The sequence below is a fragment of the Dasypus novemcinctus genome, chromosome 16 (genome assembly GCF_030445035.2).
Source record: "Dasypus novemcinctus isolate mDasNov1 chromosome 16, mDasNov1.1.hap2, whole genome shotgun sequence".
NCBI classification, from domain to species: Eukaryota; Metazoa; Chordata; class Mammalia; order Cingulata; family Dasypodidae; genus Dasypus; species Dasypus novemcinctus.
The window spans coordinates 19331420-19355248 of record NC_080688.1 but is presented as its reverse complement, the minus strand read 5'-3'; the positions used below and the strand labels follow the sequence as shown (position 1 = coordinate 19355248).

Genomic DNA, 23829 nt, shown 5'->3' with positions numbered 1-23829 from the left:
CCGGGAGGACCGTCGGCGCGGTCCCCTATCCCGCGTTATCAGGTGATCGCCAGCCAGGGCGGCCGTGGTCCCCCGCCACTCGGCGGAACCTGCGGAATGGCCCTCCGGAGCGGAGAGAGGCCCCGGCGCGCGCCCCAGGCCCGCCGCGCTGCACCGGCTCGGGCTCCTGCTCCCTCCCGCGCCCCTCTGGCTGTGGCCCCGGCCTGAGCCTGGGGTGGGCGCAGCCAGGCTGACCCCGGCGCCCCGCCCGCCCGCGCCAGGCCGGCGCGTCGACTCACCATGGGGCTGTGCTACAGTCTGCGGCCGCTGCTCTTCGGGGGCCCGGGAGACGCGCCCCCCGCCGTCCCGGACCCGCCCGAATGCCCCGCCACGTCGGAACCGGGGCGCCTCCGGGAGACCCCGCAGCTGGCCCCGGCCCGCACGGCGCCTGGAGGGGGCGCGCTCGGGGTGCCGGCGGCGGAGCGGCCCACCCGTGGCAAACGCCCGGAGAAACGGCGCCACCCGGACCCGCGGCGAGCGGAGGAGCGCGAGGCCGAGAGGGAGGCGAGGAAAGTCAGCAGGAGCATCGACCGGATGCTCAAGGAGCACAAGCGGGACCTGAGGCAGACGCACCGGCTGCTCCTGCTGGGTAGGTACCGCGCGTCCCGCCCGCCGCGCACCCGTCGGGGCCGTCGCCGCGCCTTGCCGAGTGGCAGCCTCGCGGGGGTTTGCAGCTGAACTGCCGGCTTTTGGTGATCCCCTGAGGCCCCTGCTCCCGCGCGGCGGTCAGAAGGGGGGCCGAAGTCACCCAGGGCTTGAGGGCCCGGGTGCGGGACTCAGGGAGGCAGACGGAGAGTTGTCCTTACAGCCCTGGAGAAGGGGACTGAAGGTGACGGCAGACCTGATAACAGGTCGTTTTGGAAATCTTTGAATCTGTGGTAGAATGGTTCTTATCTGACGGTGTTTTCTTCAGTGATTTGGCTGCAAAACATTCGCGGGGTGATTTTGCTCTTTTCCACACACTGTGATTATAGCCAGTTGCTCACTTATTACTAATTAATGCTGTTCTCTGGGAAAATCTCCCCCCTCCTTCGATTTACTTCCGCAGCATGTAATCTCCAGGGATGTCTAATTCGAGCGTCTCATTTCCTGCAAGTAGTCATACTGCAATTTGCTCTAAGAACACAAATGAAGGAGATTTGTGGGGCCTTTTAGTTTGACCACAAAGCTTTTATTCGAATCACAGTGTAATAGCAGTGTTGTTCCTAAGTAAGGCTGGTTGTCTTTTGGGAAATCATTTCCACAGCTGAAAATATAACACTTATATTTCATTGCATCAGTCCAGCCCTGGTGCTTTCAGAATCAAAAACAGGATAGGGTGACAAGCCCCCAAGAAGTGATCACTTTGTTAACTGCACGCCTAAGAGTTGGTGCAAAGTCACCTGCATTTTTAATAAACTGTATGGTTTGCTGGTGCTTTCTCAGAGCTTCAGCTATACCAAGTACAGCAGTTCACTTCTATCAGATAACAACTGGAAACATTTTCTATGCTTTACTAGAATCAAGAAAAAAGCATGAATTCCCAATGCTACTTGTTGCCTTTCAGATTTTTAAGGCAAAAAAGAAAAATATTTAAGATGTGGGCTTTTGATCCAAATTTTGTGACTTATAAAGAAGGATAAATTTTCAGTTCTTTACTCTGCTATGCATAGGAAGAGGCTCCACAACTTGAATAAGATGCCTACTTATAAATGAATGTGGCTTTTTTTAAGATGTAGAGAACAATTAAGTCTTCAGTTTAAAGGGCTTAGCCATTGGGAGAATAAATAATTAAAACAAACCACAAACCTAGCTGCTGTTTCCTGGTGCAGTGTTTGAATTTTAAGATACTGAGAAGTTTTTTTTTTGAGAAACAAAACAAGGAACAAAAACATAAATAAGAAGGTTACCTAAAATGGGAAGAGCACCAGAGATCATCAGCACTGATGGATTCTGGTATGTGGCAGAGCAGTTACCAGAAGTCTGAGGATACAGAGTTGTAATCCTAGAATTTCATCCCAGATAAACCATTGCTCATGTGTAAGGGTAAAATAAATTTTCTGATATTGGAAGTGCTCAGAGTTCACCCATACACATATTTTTCCTGGAAAGATATTAATTAGAAATTACTCTAGCCAAATAAAAAAATACATTGGATTAAAGTAACTCAAAAAAATAAAAATAAAAAGGTAGAATTGTGGTCTCAAGAAACAGCAGAAAAGAAAAATGATGTGTAGAATTGTGACAGTGTATTGTGGTTTTAATGTGATTGTGCAGTTGAGCAGAAATATTTTTTCAACAAGGGGGAGATATGTGAAGCAGAAGATACTTGATGGATAATAAAAATGAATAAACTGATAACTCTGATAAATGAAAGGGAACTGGGAGATAAGATCTGAAGAATGAAGTGGTGAGCTCCTAAGAGCCAACTTCTTAATACATTTTGAATGACTCTGCCTGTTAAAGAGATCATATCATAGCCTAATAAAGTTTGTATCTGTATCCGATGATTAGCATTTCCTGATGTTGGGGTTACGGTGCGAGACATTTGGGTCTCAGGGAGCAGCGATGGCAAGGATTTATTGAGAAATCCCAGCAAGAAGGGGTCTGAAGGTAGAGACTTCAGCCCATGGTTGAGAACTTTAGCACTGGTATTTATGCAGGTTTGTAAGGGTCTAGAGGAAGGGCTAAGGGTAAGGGGTTAGTGCCAAGGACCAATAGAACCTTAGTTTAAGGGTGTTTCTGAGGTGTTATTTTTGGAGTGTTACAAGAGTATGTGATTTGGAAAACAAGATCATCTGGATTAGCTTGCTCTTTCTGAGTAAACGGCTGGTTGCATTTTCACAATAGGGCAGGTTAGTAATGAACGGCAACCTTTGCAAATCATGGCTGTTATTTCGGCTGGGGGGTAGGCTAAGGAATGGGGCCTAGTCCTGGCATTCTCAGGTTTTGGTTATATTAAAAATAAAAGCGGGCAGCCGGGTTGGTGCACAAAGGATGGAGGAGAGGGGACCTGGCTACTTCCTGCTGTTAGGCGGTATAGGGGGTTTTCCTTCTTGTGTGGCTCGGCTGGTGGGATCTTGTGTTCTGAGATGGTTATTGATAGTTGTTCCCACAGTAGGAAGGCCCTGTTCATGTATGCTTTTTTTTTTTTTAAGATTTATTTATTTCTCTCCCCTCCCCCCTAGTTGTCTGTGCTTTATGTCCATTTGCTGTGTGTTCTTCTGTGATCGCTTCTATCCTTATCAGCGGGACCTGGAATCTGTGTTTCTTTTTGTTGTGTCATTTTGTTGTGTCAGCTCTCCGTGTGTGCGGCGCCATTCCTGGGCAGGCTGCGCTTTCTTTGGCGCTGGGCGGCTCTCCTTACGGGGCGCACTCCTTGCACGTGGGGCTTCCCTACGCGGGGGACACCCCTGCGTGGCAGGGCACTCCTGGCGTGCATCAGCACTGCACATGGGCCAGCTCCACACAGGTCAAGGAGGCCCGGGGTTTGAACCGCAGACCTTCCATGTGGTAGACGGACGCCTAACCACTGGGCCAAGTCGGCTTCCCCTGTTCACGTATTCTTGAGTTGTTTGGCTAACTCTGTGAATAAATTGTGTGAGAAGCTGCAGAAGGCAAGGACCACATACGAGAAAGAGGATCATTATTAGTGGGGTTATTAGGGGTATTAATATGGCCTTCAAGGGTGATGAAAAGAGAGGAAAGAAGAGAGCCAGGATTGGTTACCGTAGTTTTCATCTCACACTCTCTGAATAATCTCAATATTTTTTTAGGACTTTTAGATTTTGCTCTACTTGTCCTGTTTTTTTAAATGTAAAAACAGCAGTTCTCATTAATAATGGCACAAGTTCCTCCTGCCATAGCAGTGAGAACATTGAGGGCCCTTTGGTTCTGAATGACTACTGAGGCCAGGCTTTTGATTTTTAATTGCTTGTACTGTTGCATTCCAGGACAATTGTAGTTGTAAGGAGATGTTTAAGATAGCTCAGTCTAGGAGGGGTATTCTGGTGAACCAAAAAACACCTCGGAAGATAGTATGTCCTATTCCGGATTTTTCCAGGATTGGGTTATCATGAGCATGGTAACCAAATTCTGGATCACCCAAAAAGTGTCTTTCTGCATTCATGCTTCGGGGAGAGTGAGGTTTAAGCCAGAGGTGGCCATATCCTGTGGCTGAAGAATAGTGGCATTGGGAGTTAAAGACGCAGTGGTACAAGTACCTGTCCAGACTACCCCCAAAACCAAGTATGCTGAATTACCACAAAGAAAGTAAAAGCCTGTTCCTGCCAGAGTTAGGGCAGTGGAGGAACCAGAGGGAATAAAGTACGTATTAAGATGATTAGGGACATGGAATACCTGGGTACCTCTATATACTACACTGATGCATAGCAGAGAATAATGTGGCTGAACGGAGTATAAGTGAGGTTGGTTTGGCACAGGAGATTTCTAAACAGAAAGGGATAAAGGTTTTTGGATTCTTCTTAGCCTTTGATTGGACAGTGTCATAAGGTTGTTGATTGAATACCAATCCCAAACAACTCTTTCTTTCAGTAAGAACTATAAAAGCACAATGCATCTTCACTGTAGGTTTTTGTACTAAACCTAGGTAGTAATGTTTTGTTAATACCGCAGTCATTCTATACCAGAGTAGAATTAAGGTGTTTTACAGTGATTTTTGAGCTGGTCTGCCAGGTTAAGGAAGTGGCATTGAAGATTATAGTGTGATTGTAAGAGTGAGAAGAGATGTGCCCTAAGTTAGTTGCATAGGACCAAGATGAAATATATTTAAAACATAAGAAGGGTTTATCCATGAAGATAGTGACTATACCAATAGAGTGGAAATTGTCTTTTTTTGTGTGTATAATTTAAAGCTTCTTAGGAGAATGAGACTATCTTCATATTCAAGGAAGAACAGAGGGGGTAGTGGTAACCCAGTAGCCTCCGAAGCTGGTGTGCAGAGGGAGGATGCATATTAGAGTTTTAGGGCTCAGAGGGAGTGTTAATAGGGAGATGGTTCCAGCACGAGTGTGTTCAGGGCAGATCCAGCAGTTGGAGTGATTGGCAGCTGGGGCTGTGGCTTAGATGGTATACCTTAGGGGATGGTATGGGGTTGCCTGCAGAGTAGGCATGGCAAGGCAGAGTATGAGAATGGATTGCAGGGGGTTCATGGATTATTGTTCAGAAAAAAGGAGAATGGTAGTAATAAAAGGAAAGAATAGAATTTTTTCAGGTTTGAAATCAGAAGTCTCTCTGTAGCCAAAGATTCCAGATAATATCTAAATACTGTTCAAGAGGAACAACTTGTCCAGCGTCTAAACAAATGAGATGTTCTAACAAAATTCTACAGGTTTCAACATCATGAGACCTGAGTCTTGGGATGGGATTTTTCAGGATTTTTACCTGCAGGCCATCCAAGGGTTCACAGAAATACTCATCTGAATGGTCCAGTTGGTTGGGCTGGTTCATGACATCAGGACTGGGAGTGGAGCAATCTGGCAGTGGTGGCTCTGGTTTCAGTCTGGAAAAGTGCATTCAGGAGGGATGATCTAAGAGTTGCACTGCAGTTGGTGTTGTTAAGAGGACAAGGAAGGGACCTGTCCAAACTGGAGTTAGAGGTTTAAGATATAATGTTTTGAGGTATACCCAGTCACCAGGACTTATGGGCAGAGTAGGCACTGACTTTTCCGCTGTGGGAAGAGTGAAGTCCGCCAGCTGATATAGAAAAGAGCATGTTTGTGTGAGCTCAGTGACAACCTGGTCAAAGTCAGACTGTTGAGGAGGAACATTAGAAAGTAGAAAAGACCTTCCATGGGTTCAGAAAATGTGTTTTTTGGGAGCACTATTTGGATTTTTAATAGAGCTAGAGGAAGGGATTTGTACTTGCATGGTCAATTAAGTGTGGTTTGATTAGCCCCATTCATTCATTCTTTCTACTTTTCCTGAAGACTGTGGTCAGTAGGTAACATGCAATTTCCAGTGTATTCCCAGACTTGTGATGATCCCTTGTACGATTTGTGAAATGAAAGAGGGCCCCTTATCTGACTGTAATGAAGTGGGAAACCCAAATCTTGGGATGATCTCATTCAATAATGCCTGAATCACAGCATCGGCACACTTGGATGTTGTAGGGAAAGCTTCAACCCATCCTGAGAAGGTCTACAAAGGCTAAGAGATATTTGATCTTCTTTACTGGGGGCATGTGTGTAAAGTCTAATTGCCAGTCCTGGCCTGGAGCTGATCCTCTATATTGATGTGTTTTAAGGGGATAGTGAAGCCCTTGTGTGTTGGTCTGTTGGCATATTGTACAATTTTTGGTGATACTTTTCAATGTTCTTGAAAGGTGAGTGTAATTTAGGGAGTTGTTAAAGAGACGAGAGAGTGGTTTACTACCAACATGATACTTGTTATGTATAGTAGTAAGGATGTTATGTGCTTTGGATTCAGGTAATAAAATTTTGTCGCGCTTAACAAACCAGGCTTCTATCTGAACTGCCCCTTCTTGTAAATTGTTAGAGGCTTCTTTAGGAGAGTAGATGGGGACTGGGAAAGGAAGCGCCAAAAGATTAGGGGTGGTGACTGGGTTGATGATGGGTAAGCATTCATAGCCTGAGTTTTTGCTTCAGTGTCAGCTTTGTGGTTCCCTTTGGCTATTGGGATCTGTGATTTTTTATGTCCCTTGCCGTGAAGGATGGTCTCCCATGTGGAGAGTGAAACGGCCTGAAGGAGTTGTAAGATAAGATTCTTGTTTGCAGTTGAGGAACCGCTAGAAGTTCCATTGCTCTTCAAATAGGGGCGTGTAGATATAAAATGTGGTAGGAGTATTTGGAATCTGTGTAGATGTTGAGAGTCTGGCCATTGCCTCTAATCAGGGCTCTAGTAAGGGCTTTAAGTTCAACTTCTTGAGAGGTAGTTTCTGGGGGAAGTGGGCCAGACCCAATCACGCCAGTCAGGGTAACTATAGCACACCCTGCCTGGGTGGTGTCATTAGTTTTTGTGGAACTGCCATCTATGAACCAAGTATGGTCTGGGTTGGGGAGTGGACTGTCAGATATATTAGGAAGAGGTTGTAGGAAAAGATCAAGAACTTTAAGGCAGTCATGGGAATCCCAAGAGGAGATTTTGTTGGGAAGCAGGGTGGCAGGGTTAAGAGATGAACATCGGTGTTGGAAGACACCAGGATTTTGTAGTAAGGTGGCATGAAGAGTTTGTAATTGGGTAGACGAGATGGAGGCTATGGCTCAGTGAGTGAGAAAGGGGGAAAGGAATAAGAGCAGAAAACATCAAGGTGTACGATGGGAGTGAATTTAAAGCTTTCTTGTATGAGGAGGGTGGCAGCGGCAAGGGTTTTAAGGCAAGCAGGCCAACCCAGAGTGACAGAATCTAGTTATTTTGAGAAATTAGTGATAATACAGTCATCCAGTTCCTGTGGCTGTGTTACGAGTCCTACTACATAGCCCTGTTGGGTATTCCTGTAGAGGAAAAAGGGTTTGGAGGGAGGGCTAAGGCAGGTGCATAGGCCTCAGAGCATCTTAAAGCTTGTTGAAGGGAGTGGTGAGGCCTGGGCTTATCTAGAGGTCCATGAGGGTCCCCAGAGGCTGCTTGGTAAAGGGCCCTGGATATAGGTCCAAAATTTGGGACCCAGAATCTAAAGAAATTAACAAAACCAAGAAAAAATAAGAGGTTGGTCTTAGTTTGAAAGCGTATAACCTTGGATGAGTTGGATTCTTTGAAGTGTTATATATTTGTGGGTGGGAGTTACAAGAGTCTTAGGTAAGTAAATTCTGTTTTGAAAAAATGTCCTTTGTTGAGAGAAACTTGATAACCTTTTTCCCCGAAGAAGTTGAGTAGAGTCATAGTATTAGAGATGGAAGGGCTGCAGAGAAGATCATCCATATTCTGGAGGAGAGTACTAGAGGGAAGTTCTAGAGTAGAGAGATCTTGGTGTAGTGCTTGCCCAAATATATGGGGGCTGTCTCTGTAGCCCTGAGGAATAATGGCCCAAGTTAATTATAGAGAGTTTAGAAGGTCATCTGAATCTGTCCACGTGAAGGCAAAAATATTTTGAGAAGTTTCATCCAGAGGGATTGTAAAAAAGGCATCCTTAAGGTCTGTTACCAAGGGAAGCGGATTTGGCTCAACTGATAGAGCAACCGTCTACTATAGGGGAGGTCCAGGATTCAAACCCAGGGCCTCCTGACCCACGTGGTAAGCTGGCCCATGTGCAGTGCTGATGCGCGCAAGGAGTGCCGTACCATACAGGGTTGTCCTCTGCGTAGGGGAGCCCCAGTGCAAAGAATGTGCCCCCGCAAGGAGAGCCGACCCGTGCGAAAAAAGCACAGCCTGCCCAGGAGTGGCGCTGCACACACAGAAAGCTGATGCAGAAAATGATGCAACAAAAAGAGACACAGATTCCCAGTGCTGCTGACAAAAATGCAAGAGGACACAGAAGAACATACAGCAAATGGACACAGAGAGCAGACAAGGGGGGAGGGGGAGAACGGGAGAGAAATAAAGAATAATAATAAATCTTTAGGTAAAAAAGGTCTATTCCTGTGTAATGTGTGGTTTGAGGAGGAATATGTGATAGGAGGCTATAGGGGTTGGGGACTATGGGAACTATAGGTTGGGTTGCCTGGTTGATAGCTCTAAGGTCTTGGACTAGACGATAACTACCATTAGGTTTTTTAACAGCTAGGATATTAAATGGAGAGTTGGTGGGGTATAACAACCCGGCAGCACGGAGTTTGTGGATGGTGGATGTAAGTCCGCACTTGACACTTGAGGTCCGCACTTGACACTTGACTTGAGGGAAGGGGATATTGAGGAATGTTGATGAAGAGAGAGCTGTCTTTTAAAGTAATCTTTACAGGGAAATGATGTAAGGCTACCGAAGGAGAATCAGTGTTCCAAACTTGGGAGTTTACTTCCTATTATAAAATACGAGAAACATCAGTGAGGGGAGAAGTAGGGGGTAAAAGGAGAAGTAAGTTGGCCTGTGGGAAAGGTAGTGAAAAGGAAATGGAGGAATGCCATTTGGACAAAATGTCTCATCCTAGAAGTGGGGAGTGGAGGAAGGTATAACTAGGGAATTGGTGTGATTTTCTATAGTGCAGGGCAGAGGGTGTGTGATTAAGGGGGAGAAGGAAATACCATCAACTCCCACAATAGAGACTGAGGATATTAAAGGTCCTGAATGTTCAGAAAGGACCAAACATGTGGTCTGTGTCAATTAAAAAGCAGATCGGCTTACCTTGATGATAACCCTCGGTTCAGACTTACTGACGGAGATGTGGGGCCTCTACAAACTCGCTTTCAGCCCTCTGTTGTTATGCCAGGCAAGTTTGCAAGGGAAGATGATTTAGGTTATGGCTGGCAAGGCTTCCTGGAGGGATTCTCCTGAATACAGGGTTTTTGGGACAATCCGAGTCCCAACAACCTTTATGTTGGCACACTGAACAAGGTCCCAGCAGGGGTCTTGGGTTAGGGCATGAGTGTATCCAGTGACCTTCCCTTCCACGTTTAAAATAGGGTCTGGGTGGTGTCCACGAGGAAGAGATGTGGGATTTATGAGAGTCTATTTTGAGGGCAGCAGCACAGCAGGAGGTTTCAACCTGATCTTGTTTATGCTTTTCTAATCTGACTTCCTCTTCTCTCTTGTTAAAGACCTTGAAGCCTGCTTTATTTAGGTCTTTCTGGGGGGGATGAGGCACCTCCTCCAATTTCTGCAGCTTTTTTTATGATATCTGGATATGCCTGAGTGATGAAATGGGTATGTAAGTATAGTCACCTGGAGTCAGAGTCCAGATTTAAGTTATTATATTTGAGGACTGATTCAGTTAATCTATTCATTAAAGTAGCATGTGATGGTTAGACTATTGTGTCAACTTGGCCAAGTAATTGTGCCCAATTGTTTGGTGGAGCAAGCACTGGGCTAACTGTAATACAAGGGCATTTATGAACTTTAATCACCATTGACTTTACTGCAGTGGTAAATCATAGATAGCTGATTACAATTACATCCATCAGGGAGATTGCCATCAGCAGTGAGTGATGCTTTATCCAATCAGCTGAATGCTTTAAAAGGGGAAGTGATTCCAGCATTGAGTGAGAATTTCCCAGCTTGTCTTTGGATAGCCAACGTCTCCCAGAACTCATCAAGAACCTTCATTGGACTTTCATTGGAACCCCTGGTGGCAGCCTGCCTGCAGAACCTGGACTTGTGCATGCCTACCACTGCATGAGAGACTCTTATACAATCATATACTATTGACAGATATCTCTTGTTGATTCTATTTCCCTAGAGAACTCTGACTAATAAGCAGTGGGATTTTCATCAGACTTTTGGGAGATTTCTTTGATTTTGTCATAATTTACTGCTTTGAAGCTACCCTTTTCATGCCTTCTATGATACAGGTGAGAAAGTATGCCATACGATCTAGGTCTCTAGAGCCTGTCTGATATTGCCATGGAGGAGAGGTTGTAGGAACTCAGTCAGTGCCGGGAGGATGCTGATGAGGGTCTCGTATGTGCAAGGAATTGGGAAAGGCAGTGGCTGCAGTCCAAATGCGATTTTTCTCCTCAGGGGTAGTGGAAGAAATTATTTTGACATAGGTGTCCTGATATGTGAGAGCATAAGAGCGAGTGAGGTGTTGGAATTCTTTAATATATGTAGCAAGATTTTCTGAGAAGGAGTCTAGTTGCTATTCCATTTGACTAAAATTGGAGAGCGAAAAAGAGACATTTACTGTGATGATTCCCTCAGCTCCTGCCACTTCCCTAAGGGGAGTAGGGGTGCTGAGGGGGGCTCGGCTGTGGGGTGGAAGGAGGCAATCCCTATGAACGACTGAGGAGGAGAGAAGGAGGTGCAAGCAGAGGAAGGGGACATAGGAGGAGAGCTTGAGGTGGGTGAGTTAGGGGGATCAGGAGGTGAGCTGGCGGATGATACGGAGGAAGTGGAGCATGTTCAGACAGATCAAAATTGGAAGTCTTTGAGTGGGGTTGTCTTGTGAGCAGGTTTCTGATGAAGCAGTAGGATTTTGTAAGAAGAACAAGACTGACAGAGGGAAGGGCAGTTACAGAGGAATAGGAAAGCCTGAATGTAAGGGACCTCTAGACACCTGCCATTGCTTTGGATGAATTTTCCAGATCTCTAAGGACCTGTATGTCAAAGGTACCATTTTCAGGCCATTTCGTTTTCTAATTTGTATTGAGGCCAGATTGTAGTCACAACAGATAAGTTTTTTGGGTCTGCTATCACCTTCAGTATATAAGATTTTAAGAATTTGGAGAAGTCAGCCCAGTGGTACAGTTTTCAGAGGAGCCAAAGGATATTTTCCCATTTTTGGAAGCTGGGATGAGGTTAGGGATTCACAAAGGTTAACTGAGAAAGTCTGGCATCCCCAAGTTAGAAAACCTTATTGTCAGGAAGTCCGTGCCCAGGACAAGATGTCTCTGATTTCTGAGGGGCTTCTAGGGAACGCAGTCTAGACACCTGTCATGATCCCCTGAAAAAGCAGAGAGGATCGCTGACCTAGCTAGGATTTGTGGAGTTGTCTAACAACTGGAAAAGAGAACAGGATCCTCCAGAGGAGAGATCCCTTAACTCACCCACCTGGTAATCGGAGTCTGGTGTGGATGGAGCTACAGCCGCAGCAAGGGTAGGTTGCTCACCAATCAGCCAGCCTCAGCGCAATCCTAAGAGTGTCTTAGGTTTGTCTGGGGAGTTCCAGGAGAGGGAAAAAAAAAGAGGGTAGGACCCAAAGTCCCTTGACCAGGATCAAGGAGTAAGCCCTGGCAAGCTGCCACTGCCCACTACTTCTTCTTTCCAAGATCGAGTGACAGGCTCGCCAGCCAGGCCCTGGGGGTAACCCCGAGTGAGCTGCCACTGCTCACCACTTCCCAGGTAACAAAGCACGGTGGCAGGGTCACCTCTTCCCGATTCCTGAGCTTTGGGCATCAAAATGTTGGGGTTATGGTGCAACACAATTGCAATGTGGAGACCAGCAATTGCAGGCAAAGATTTATTGAGAAATCCCAACAGGAAGGGGTCTGAAGACTGAGACTTCAGCCCATTATTGAGAACTTTAAGGGTTATTTTTGGAGTGTTACAGGGGGTTTGTGGTTTGGAAAACAAGATCTTCTGGATTAGCATGCTCCTTCTGAGTAAACAGCTGGTTGCATTTTCACAATAGGGCAGGTTAGTAATGAACTGCAACCTTTGCAAGTCACGGCTGTTACTTGGGCTGGGAGGGTAGGCTAAGGGATGGGGCTTAGTCCTGTCTCCTGGGGAAAGTGTATTGTCTTCTCCATCCAGTGATGTTAATAGTAAAACAGGTACTATTAAATCAGGTTGACAGTGTTGATCGATTTTTTTGTAGGATCGAGTTAAATGCAGTAAGATTCCTGGTTTTGTTAGAGTGGAAAATGGTTTTACTTGAAAATGTTTGAATCAGAAACTGGATTTACTGACCATTAGTATCCTCAAATGCTTGCTTCTGCTGCTGTTGTGTTTTATGACCATTTATTTTTACTCAATGACCTCATTCATTAATTTATGTTGGAAATGTGCACTGAGAAGCCAGCATTAGGGGATAGTGAGCTCAGGCTCAGGAAGACACACTGGCTGCAGTGCCCTTCCTCCCTCCATTTTCCCTGGCCCAATCCTAGTCCCATTTCCCATAATTCCATCTCCTCCAGGAGACCATCCTAGAGGTCTCCAGTAGGAATAAGTCATTAACTTCCTTGTGTTCATGGTGAATTTTATTTGCACCTCTTCTGTAGTACTTTTTTACAATCCGCATCACTTTATAGTACTTCCTGTGATCCAGCCCCCACTCCTATCAGGGGTTGATGACTTCGGCTTTGTTTCCCACACAAGACTTAGCATGCAGGCAATTCTTAGGCAACAGCACAATCCAGGAACCACTATTTTAAGCAAGGACTTAGTGGTAAGAGTGATAGGGTCTCATTTTATTTTTCAGATAGAGTCTTCTTACAGGCATGGGATGGCTAGATTTTAAGAGAGAGATACATGGATGGGATAGAGATAAGATGAAAGTACCAGTTAGAAGATAAGTGACCTGGTATAGTAGAAATGGGGTGGGCATGGGCTTGGAGGAATTTTAGATGGCAAAGTGTGGAGGGTGGAAATGGAAGGGTGTGTTCAGACAGCCCTCACAGCCAGGTTGGATGACTGGATGGATAGTGCTACCATGAGCTCTGAGAGCAAAAACAGGAGAACAGGCCTGGGTACATGTGATGACATTGTGAGTTCAGCTTGGATTATGTTTTAGGTTGAAGATGCCTCGGTAATATCCAAGTAGCTCTGTCCAGCAGAAGTTGACTTTATAAATCTGAAGCCTGGAGAAGAGCTTATAGCTGGAGATAAACTTGAGAATCACTGTTTCAGTTTTCCAAAGCTGCTGTGACAAATACTACACAATGGGTTGGCTTAAACAATGGGTATTTATTGGCTCACAGTTTCAGAAGCTAGAAGGCTTGCTTTTTTCCTCCCAGAGTCAGTAGCATTCTTGCTGGCTGGCAGTCCTTGGGTTCTTTGGCTTTCCCAACACATGGTGATGTCCTCTCCTCTCCCACTGACTTCTGGCTTTTGGCTCCTCTCTATAACTTCTTCTCTGCCTCTGGCTTCCTTTTTCTTTTCATCTGGGTGACTGGTATCAAAAGTGAAGGGGCAGACAATCTTGAATAGCCAACGTGGTGGCAGCTGTAAGATGCCTCAGGGGAGTCTGGATACATCAGCAGCAGGTTATTAGACATCTCTTTCTCCTTATTCTCTAAACGTTCTTGTGCCCTACAGACCATTTGCTGTCATTATAAAACCTGCAAAGGAAACAAAAAAAGGTCTCAAAGAAAGAGCATCAGATGAAAAAAAAAAAAAAAAAGGATGATACAGAGAAAAACAAAGTCATACCCTGTATAGAAAGCAAGCTGAGGGTGATGTTTATTTAATACTTACACCTGAGGCAGATACATGAGGTGGAAAAAGCTCTTTACTTAAGAAATGTCAAATTCTGGATTTTACCAATCCAAGCCAAGTGTTTATCTTAATTTAGAGAGGAAGAAAAAAGTGGAACCATTTGCCAGTGTTCTTGATTTTCTATATCCGTTCACATCAGAAATTAATAAAGTTGCTGTATTTACAGGGAATGCAGCAGAAATGATTATTGCAGAAGAAAATGGAGCTGTGTTTGCAGGAAAAACTAAACTGATTCAGAAAATTTGGGCTGATGATACTCATGCAGCTTTTTATGTACCTGCCTAGAAATAATCCCAGAACTTAAACCATTAAAGAAGAAAACTGAAAGTTTTCCAAAGCTTATTTGAAATTCCATTGGCCATGACCTCCCCAAAATGCTCGGATTATTTAAAACTGCACAGGGAATTAAGGCAGACAAAGAAAGGGAAGAACTTTCTTAATACCAAAATAGCAACACTGATTATATCAAGTGACCAGATAGCTACCAGTCTACAAGCAATTATTAATATTTGTAAGCACAAACCACTAAGTTCGGGACCCTTTGTGGTATGTGCTTTCCTTCATAGTTCAGCAAGTGCAGGTTAGTTAATAAAGATCGGCCCATTGTTTCCTAAAGAGATAGAAAGCAAAGAAATTGCCTGAAAGCCCTGAATTGTGAAATTATTCTCAGTGGATTAAAAAACTACAGAGAAAATTACAAAACGTAAAAAAAAAAAAAGGGGGCGCAGATTGACCCAGAAGAAAGTAGAGTGAGACATGAATCAGCAGGCCTTTCACAGCCTCCAATGTGGCTGGCTGGACAGGGATGAGCCTCAAGGAGGAGGTGAGGGGCAGCCAGAGTGCTGGGAGGAAAAACAAGAAGGGGCTGTGTCACAGAAATCAATGAAAAAGAGAATTTCAAGAAATCCTGAATTGCAGGGAGGCCAAGGGGGGAAAGGCCAGAAGCAGAGACATTGGTCAGGGGTGCCCAGAGCTGGGTCTGCAGCCTCCCCTGGGGAAGGATATGAACTTGCTGGTGCAGGCTTTGGCTCCAGAGCCAGATAAGCCCAGTGAGGTAAAGCCTGCCCTCAATGGAAGCAGGTATATTTTTACTATAAGTTGTTTTTTTTTTCCAGAAAAGTGTTGTAGGCTTTTGTATAAAAGGGCAATGACAGTAACAAGAATTCAGTATGTTCTCAGCTCTTTCTGGGCCCTGCCAGTTTCAGGATCTGGCAGCTGTGGGCTCAGCAGGGACCCAGGAGCAAGGAAAAGTCCTGTAGGGAGGTGCCACAAGTGCTCAGCCCCTTGTAAGATCTCATTATGTCCCTTGTCCTTGGCTAATGAGAGGCTTTGCAGGAGTATGTTTGGGGGTGGGGACGAGGTGAGTTCTTATACCTGAACTCATAACCTGACAAACGTTTTGGGGCCTGTTTTCCTTCTACAGTGTTCTGTTGGGTGGGGTGGCATAGGGCCTCTGTTTACTTTAGTGAGAGCTCTTCTGTACACTTGGTGAGGAGTGAGGATAGGAAATTAAATGGAAATGGACCAACAGCATGAGCAACACCTGGGAACTTGTTAAAGACTTAAAATCTCAGCCCCCTACCCCCACCCCAGGCACTACAGTTTCAAAAAATTGGGGTTGGGGCCCAATCTGTGCTTTAAACCCTCCAGGTGACTCTGGTGTAAAAGCTGGAGAACCTCTGTCATAATGGATGGATTAAGCCAGAGCTTCTTAACAAGGGGTCTGTGAGCTTGAGTTGAAATTCAATAAAATGTTATCTTTGTGGGGACGTGTTGGTGTGGGTGTGATATATTTATTAAATAAGACACAGTATAGTGTGGACTTAGTAAGGGGTCCATGGTTTTCACCTGACTGGCAAAGAGGTCTGTGTAAGAAAAAGGGTAAAAACCCCTGGATTAAACCCATAACACCAGAACCCATTGATCAGTCTGAACTACAGTAATTTGAATCCAGCCCCACTTTGGTTTCTACAGGCTCCAGGGTCTTGATTGAAGTAGTCCTGTCCTCCATAACCTAACATTAAATAGTTTTAGTTGCTTAGTTGATAAGCAAAAGTTTTTAAGTGGAAATGAAGCATGAAACAGTAACTGAAAGATAAGAATTAACAAATAATTATGATTACAACATCATTATATAGATGTCTTTATATTATAAAATAGCAAAAGGATAATATCTGAAATTGCTGGAACTGCTAAAGTCTGCTGTTGTGATGGTCATTGTAAACAAGTCTCACCCCTATTTATGGTTATCCTAGACTTAGCCTCTGCCTTGTGTATACTTATTATTGTGGTGGCTACGCTAAACTGAACTTACCTTTGTTTATGGTTATTTCAAGACTAGCCTCACCCTTGTGTTTACTTGCTCTCATTTTTGAAGAAGCTTTGGATCACAGAGAAGATCAACAATGGCAGGGGAAGAATACTGGTGTGGGATGTTACTGACAGGGCACACATGGTTGGCAGGGAGTTCTCCAGGGCATATATCCAGGGTACATAAAAATGTATGGATATTTTCATAGTGGTTACAATTAAAAACAACAACTGAGGGAGTGCTGAGTTCATAACCAGGGGAGCTCTGTTACAGTTCCTACAGGAACAGCAACAACCCCCCAAGTGCAACGGCAAAGACCAAAAAAGAAGGAAGGTCCAACAATGAACCCTTGATACTAATGACTATGCTTGTAAGCCTGTGCATCTGAAATAAGAACAAAGCCTAGAGCTGCAGGGTGCCTAAGAGTTACCTCCTGAGAGCCTCTGTGTTGCTTAAATGTGGCCAGTCTCAAAGCCAAACTCAGCATGTAAATGCCTTGCCTTCCCCCCAGCGTGGGACATGACTCCCGGGGATGAGCCTCCCTGGCACTGAGGGATTACTACCAACTACCAGCTGATGATGTAACTAGAAAATGACCTTGAATAAAAGGGTCAACTCAGACCAGCAGAATATCTCAGTCTACATATAATACCAGGAGTTAAAAATGCTTTTTGACCTGAATCAAAGGGGGAAATGGAAAGGACAAATGAGCTTATATGGCTATGAGTCTCCAAAAAAGAGCTGGGAGGTTATCAGAGGGGTTGCCCTTATGCACACCTCAGCAGAGTCCCAGAGACAGATAAAGTAGATACGACCCCGGGTATTGGTTCTTCTGAGGGCTACAGAGACCCACAGGTTCTATGGTCATGGCAGATGGAGTTCAGTGCCATGTCAGTTGGCCCTAGTTTGGAGTTTGTGTTTCTGTGTGATGGAGCTGGACTCAGATGTGATCTTTGTCCACAAGCCTCTCCTGGTACTTTCACCAGATCTGTAGTTGGTGCTGGGCTTTAGTGTATACCCAGGGTACCTGAATTTCTGGACTGACCATGTGATAGCCAGGCCCTGAGCCTCATGAGACTTGCAACTCCTACACTCTGGTTTTTTGAACTTACCCCACTCAGCTAACATGGAGATGAAGGTCAACCACCACACCAGGGAGCCAAGAGTGCCTACAACTGAAAGCAGGAGAATTGCATCCAGCATCCATGTGGAATCTAAGCCCCCTCTTGACATAGATGTGGAGTGGACACAACCATTCTAAGGTCCACAGGATGGAGGAATAGAGTATGGATTAGAGTAACTGATATTCTATACATGAACTATTGTGATTAGTAATTGAAGAAAATGTGGCATTGGTGTGGAAAAAGTCACCATGGTGGCTGCTGAGGGTAGGGAGTGGGAGGAAGAGATGTGATGTGGGGACATTTTCGGGGGTTGAAGTTGTCCTGGGTGGTCCTGCAGGGACAGTTACCAGACATTGTATGTCCTCCCATGGCCCACTGGGTGTACTGTGGTAGAGTGTGGACTATGGTGTGGACCATTGCCCATGAGGTGCAGTGGTGCTCAGAGATGTATTCACCAAGTGCAATGGATGTCTCATGATGATGGAGGAGGATGTTGTTATGGGGGGAGGAGGGGGTGAGGGGGGTGGAGTTTATATGGGGACCTCATATTTTTTTAATGTAACAAAAAAAAAAGACAAAAAAAATTGTTTTTAAAGGCTAAAAAGATAGACAATAATAAGATATGACAAATAAAAGCCAAAGAATAAAATGGTGGAAGTGAAAAAAAAAAAAAACTAAAATAAAGGAAAAATAAATTGGTGTATTAGAAAATGAAAAATATTATAAAGTTTTGTTTATCACACTTTGCCTTTCAGCACTGTAATGGGTGTTGCCCTGTATTTACAGTAGGAAGGCACTTTCTTTCATTTCTTCCTCAGTGTCTGCATCCTTTCTTTTTTTTTATTTCTAATTTTTAATTTTGTCTTCAAAAAAGTTTTAGACCACAGTAATTCACATATACAACAGAGGACTCCCGTATATCCAACATTAAACCCTTTTCCCATTTCCACAAAAATGATCTTTTTACATGTTTATATTTGCTGCAGTTGATGTACAGATTTTGAAACATAACTATCAAACATGGTTCCATTTTGGTTTATATTATGGTTTACATTATAGGGTGTACACATTTTAAAATTTTTAGTTTCCTTATCTTTTACATTATGGTTTACATTTTGATCCATTTTGAGTCGATTTTTGTATAAGGTGTGAGATGGTAATTCTCTTTCCTTCTTTCGCAAATGGATATCCAATTCCCTAGTCACGAATTGTTGAAGAGGCCATTCTCTCCCAGCTGAGTGGGCTTGGAGGCCTTGTCGAATATCAGAAGAGCGTATATAAGAGGATCTATATCAGAACTCTCAATTTGGTTTCATTGGTCAGTGTGTCTATCCTTGTGCCAATACCATGCCATTTTCACTACTGTAGCTTTGTAGTATGTTTTGAAGTCAGGTAGTGTGATTCCTCCAATTCCATTTTTCATTTTCAATATGTATTTGGCTATTTGAGGCCTCTTTCCTTTCCAGGTAAGTTTTGTAGTTAGTTTTTCTAGTTCATTAAAAATGCTGTGCTGATTTTTATTGGGGTTGCATTGAATCTGTAGATCAGTTTTGGTAGGCTGGACATCTTAATAATATTTAGTCTGCCTATCCATGAACAGGGAATATTCTTCCATTTATTTAAGTCGTCTTTGATTTCCTTTAACAATGTTGTGTAGTTGTCTGTGTATAAGTCATTTATATCTTTAGTTAAATTTATTCCTAGGTATTTGATTTTTTTATTTCCTGTTGTAAATGGTATTTGTTTCTTGATTTCCTCCTCAGATAGCTCATCATCAGTGTGCAAAAATGCTACTGATTTTTGTGCATTGATCTTATAACCTGTGATTTTAGTGAACTCATTTATAAGTTCTGGAAGCTTTGTTGTAGACTTCTCAGGGTTTTCTATGTATAGGATCATGTCATCTGCAAATAGTGAAATTTTGACTTCTTCCTTTCCTATTTGGATCCCTTTTATATCTGGTTCTTGCCTCAGTGCTCAAGCAAGTACTTCTAACACAATGTTAAATAGAAAGGGTGATAGTGGGCATCTTGTCTTGTTCCTGATCTCAGAGGGAAACATTTTAGGATTTCACCATTGTAAATAATGTTGGCTGTGGGTTTTTCATATATACCCTTGATCACGTTCAGAAAGTTTTCTTCTATTCCTATCTTTTGCAGTGGTTTTATCAAGACAGGTTGCTATATTTTGTCAAATGCTTTTTCTGCATCTATAGATATGATCATGTGATTTTTTTCCCTTTAATCTGTTTATATGGTGTATTACATTAACTGATTTTCATACGTTGAACCATCCTTGCATACCAGGAATGAAACCTACCTGGTCGTGGTGTATAATTCATTTAATGTGTTGTTGATACGATTAGCAAGTATTTTGTTGAGGATTTTTGCATCTAGGTTCATTAGAGAGATTGGTCTGTAACTTTCCTTTCTTGAGGTGTCTTTGTTTGGCTTTGGTATTAGGGTGTGTTGGCATCATAAAATGAGTTAGGCAATGTTCCTTCAAGTTCGATTTTTTGGAAGAGTTTAAGCAAGATTGGTGTTATTTTTTTCTGGAATATTTGGAAGAATTCACCTGTGAAGCCATCTGGCCCAGGTCTCTTCTTAGTTGGGAGGTTTTTAATGACTCATTCTATCTCTTTACTTCTAATTGGTTCATTGAGATCATTGATTTCTTCTTTCATCAATGTAGGCTGCTTATGTGTTGCTAGGAATTTGTCCATTTCTCCTAAATTTTCTAACAAGAATATAGTTTTTCAGAGTATCCTCTTATGATAGTCTTTATTTCAGTGGGATCGGTGGTGATATCCCCTTTCTCATTTCTTATTTTGTGTATTTGCATCTTCTCTCTTTTTTCTTTGTTAGTCTAGCTAAGGGTTTATCAATTTTATTGATCTTCTCAAGGAACCAGCTCTTGCTTTTGTTTATTTTTTCTAACAGTTTCTTATTTTCTATTTCATTTAATTCTGCACTTATCTTTGTTATTTCTTTCTTCTTTCTTTGGGGTTAGTTTGTTGTTTTTTTACTAATTCCTCCAATTGTGCAGTTAGTTCTTCATTTTTTGCTTTCTTCTTTTTTGATGTATGAATTTATGGCTCTCAGTATAGCTTTTTCTGCATCCCATAAGTTTTGATATGCTGTATTATCATTTTCATTAAGTTAAGGTAGTTATTGATTTCTGTTGAGATTTCCTCCTTGACCCACTGTTTTTCTAACAGGTATATTGTTTAACTTCTATATCTTGATGCCAAATCTGGGTCTCTGGCCCTTGCAGATTTCCAGCTTCATTCCACTGTATTCAGAGAAATTATTTCGTGTTATTTCGATCTTTCTGAATTCATTGAGATTTTCTCTGTGACCTAGCATGTGGTCTATCTTGGAGAGTGATCCATGTGCGCTTGAGAAGAATGTATATTCTGCTGTATTTCGGTGTAATGTTCTGTATATGTCTGTTATGTCCAGATTCTCTAATATATTGTTCAAAGTCTTTGTTTCCTTATTGATTTTATTTTGAGATGTTCTATCCAATGGTGATAGTGGTATGTTAAAGTTCCCCAGTATAATTGTAGAAGCATGTATTCCTTCACTTAGTTTTTCCAGTGTTTGTCTCACATATTTGGAGGCACCCTTGTTAGGGGCATAAATGTTTATGACTGTTCTTTCTTCTTGGAAGATTATCCCTTTCACTAATATGTAGTGTCCATCTTTGTCTCTCACAACAGTTTTGCATTTAAAGTCTATTTTGTCCAATATTAATATAGCTACACCTGCCCTTTTTTGCTTATTGTTTGCCTGTAAGATTGTTTTCCAGCCATTCGCTTTCAATCTTCTTGAAATCCTGGGTCTAAGATGTGTTTCTTGTAGACAGCATATAGATAGGTCATATTTCTTTATCCAGTGTTCCAGTTATGTTTCTTAACGGTGAGTTTAATCCATTGGCATTCAGTGTTATTACTTTCAAAGAATTATTATATTAGTCATATTTTCTCTGGATTTGCGTTTGTCATATGTTGTTTGATTTTTTAATTTTTGTCTTTTTGGTTGTTCTTACACTCTCCTCCAACTCTGTCTCTCCTGTTTTTTCTTTCTTCCTGCAGAACTCCCTTTACTATTTCCTGAAGGGCAGGTTTCTTCTTGGCATACTCTCTTAGTTTCTGTTTATCTGTGAATGTTTTGAACTCTCCATCATTTTTCAATGCTAGCTTTGCTGGATAGAGTATTCTTGGTTGGAAATTTTTTCCTTTTAGTACCTTGGCTATGTCATACCACTGCCTTCTTGCCTCCATGGTTTCAGATGAGAAATCAGCATTTAATCTTATGGAGCCTCCTTTGTATATGATCTCTTTTCTCTTACTGATTTTAGTATTTTCTCTTTGTCTTGCACATTGGATAATTGGACTAGTATATGTCTTGGGGTAGGCCTGTTGGGATTTATGCTGTTTGGGTATGTTATATTTCCTGGACATGTACATGTATCTCCCTCGATCGGTTTGGGAAGTTTTCAGCCATTATTTCCTCCAACCCCCTTCTGTCCCCTTTCCCTTCTCTTCTCCTTCTGGGATGCCTATAATGCACATGTTTGTGCATTTTGTGTTGTCATTCAGGTCCCTAAGTCCCTGCTGGATTTTTTCTGTCTTTTTATAGATCAGTTCTACTATCTGTTTGATTTCAGATGTACTGTCTCCCAGATCACTAATTCTTTCCTCTGCCTCTTCAAATCTGCTGTTATTTGCTGAGAGTGTATTTTTGATTTCTTGGATTGTGCTGTTGATCCCCATCATATCTGTTATCTTTTTGTGTATGATTGCAGTTTCTCCTGTATGCTCTTCACATGTTTTCTTAATAGGCTTGATCTCTTCCTTCATGTCATTAAATTGGCCCATGGTACATGTTTTGAGAGCTTTAATTAGTTGTTTGATGTTCCACTCCTGTTTCTGGTTTTTAGTTTGTTCACTGGATTGGGCCATGTTTTCCTGATTATTGGTATGGTCTGTAGTTTTTTGTTTCTGTCTGGTCATCATTTTATCTTTTTGGGTTTATTCAATTGATTAGCTTCTTTGTCTTGGGGTTTAATTAATTGTTATTTTTATGGGTGTTAAGTCTTCTCTTGTCACTTTGTTCTTCTTATTCTATTTCCTTGTTGTTGGCTAAGTTCCCTTGAAGGAAAATACTAGGGCCAGAGAAAGCAAAAGGGGTAAGGAAAGAAAAATAGAATAAGTATTGATAGTGAATGTTAGCAGAAGAGCCATGTGAGATCTAGGAGAATGGGTATTGAACTCATGTAAGCTGTGTAGAGTTATAACCGTAAAAAAGTTGAGTGCCTATAATGAGATAGTAAACTGAATATGGGGAGAAATATAGTATCAATTAAAAGGTCAGTGTGGTCAGGAGAGAGGGAAAGAGAAAAGAAAGGACAATAATATAAAGAGTGGATAAAAGATAGAAAACAGAATAGAGGTATTGGAGATAAACAGTCAGAAATGGTGATTAAGCAAAGAGAGGTGGAATATAAGAGAAACAATAAATGATGGAGGATAGAAAGATGTAAAGGAAAGGGGGATAGCATTGGTAACCAAATCAGTACATACAGAAAAGAGGAAATTGAGGATGAGGTAGCACAGCAAATAAGAAATGTTGCATGCAGCACCTAATATAAAAAAAGACGAAAGAAGAAAAAAAGGGAGGGGGGAGAAAGGAAAAAAATAAAAGTGAGCAAGAAAAAGAGAAGGGAAAAAAAGGAAAATGAAAAGGGCTGTGGGGGGATAAAGAAGAAGGAAAAAGAAAAACACAAACCAACAAAAAAGACCAGACAAGGCCTCAGGCAAGGAATCCTCTTTGCAATTGAATAAACTGTTTAGGAGTCTGACCTTCCCCCATTCTCCATTCCTTACTTATCTCTCTCCCAGAGAGGGTAGTATGAAGGCTGTGTGAGGGCTCCTGTAGGAAATTCATATGGTCCCCAGTGAACCAACTCACCTCAGAAAATAATGTCTCTTAATTTATTGAGAGAGAGCACCCACCCCTTGACAGGAACCCTAAATATGCTATTGGAAGCCTGCAAAGCATGCCCCACTGTCCCTCTCCTTTAGGTGTGTTATAGGGCAGCTAGTTAATTTTCTGACTCCACCTTCTCACACACCAAATTTCCTATCCCAGGGCATTTAGGTAAATTGGGCTTTCTCAGCAGATTCACCTCACCTCTCTTCCTAGGCTCTCCCCAAGTCAGCTAATATGCTCCTCCAAACTCAATAAAAGGGGGACCAGATAATTGAACCTGCACTCCTCGGCCCCTCTGCACCTCCCACCTAAACCCTCCCACTCTCGGCGTTAGTCCGAGACCAGAGAGCTAGCGCAATGCCAAATTTCCGGGAATGCTGG

The 23829-nt window shown here is 42.9% G+C and overlaps 1 protein-coding gene and 1 pseudogene across 1 annotated transcript in view; both read left to right on the top strand.

Annotated features, from left to right (window-relative positions):
• The first annotated feature begins 201 nt into the window (after positions 1-201).
• Positions 202-23829, top strand: part of GNAL (G protein subunit alpha L) — a 233870-nt gene continuing 210242 nt past the window's right edge. Inside the window, exon 1 of the mRNA XM_012529613.4 lies at positions 202-628. Coding sequence (XP_012385067.2) covers positions 280-628 — 349 coding nt within the window. The 5' untranslated portion in view covers positions 202-279. The remainder of the gene's footprint in view (positions 629-23829) is intronic.
• LOC139436672 (large ribosomal subunit protein uL1m-like) lies at positions 13170-15034 on the top strand (annotated as a pseudogene).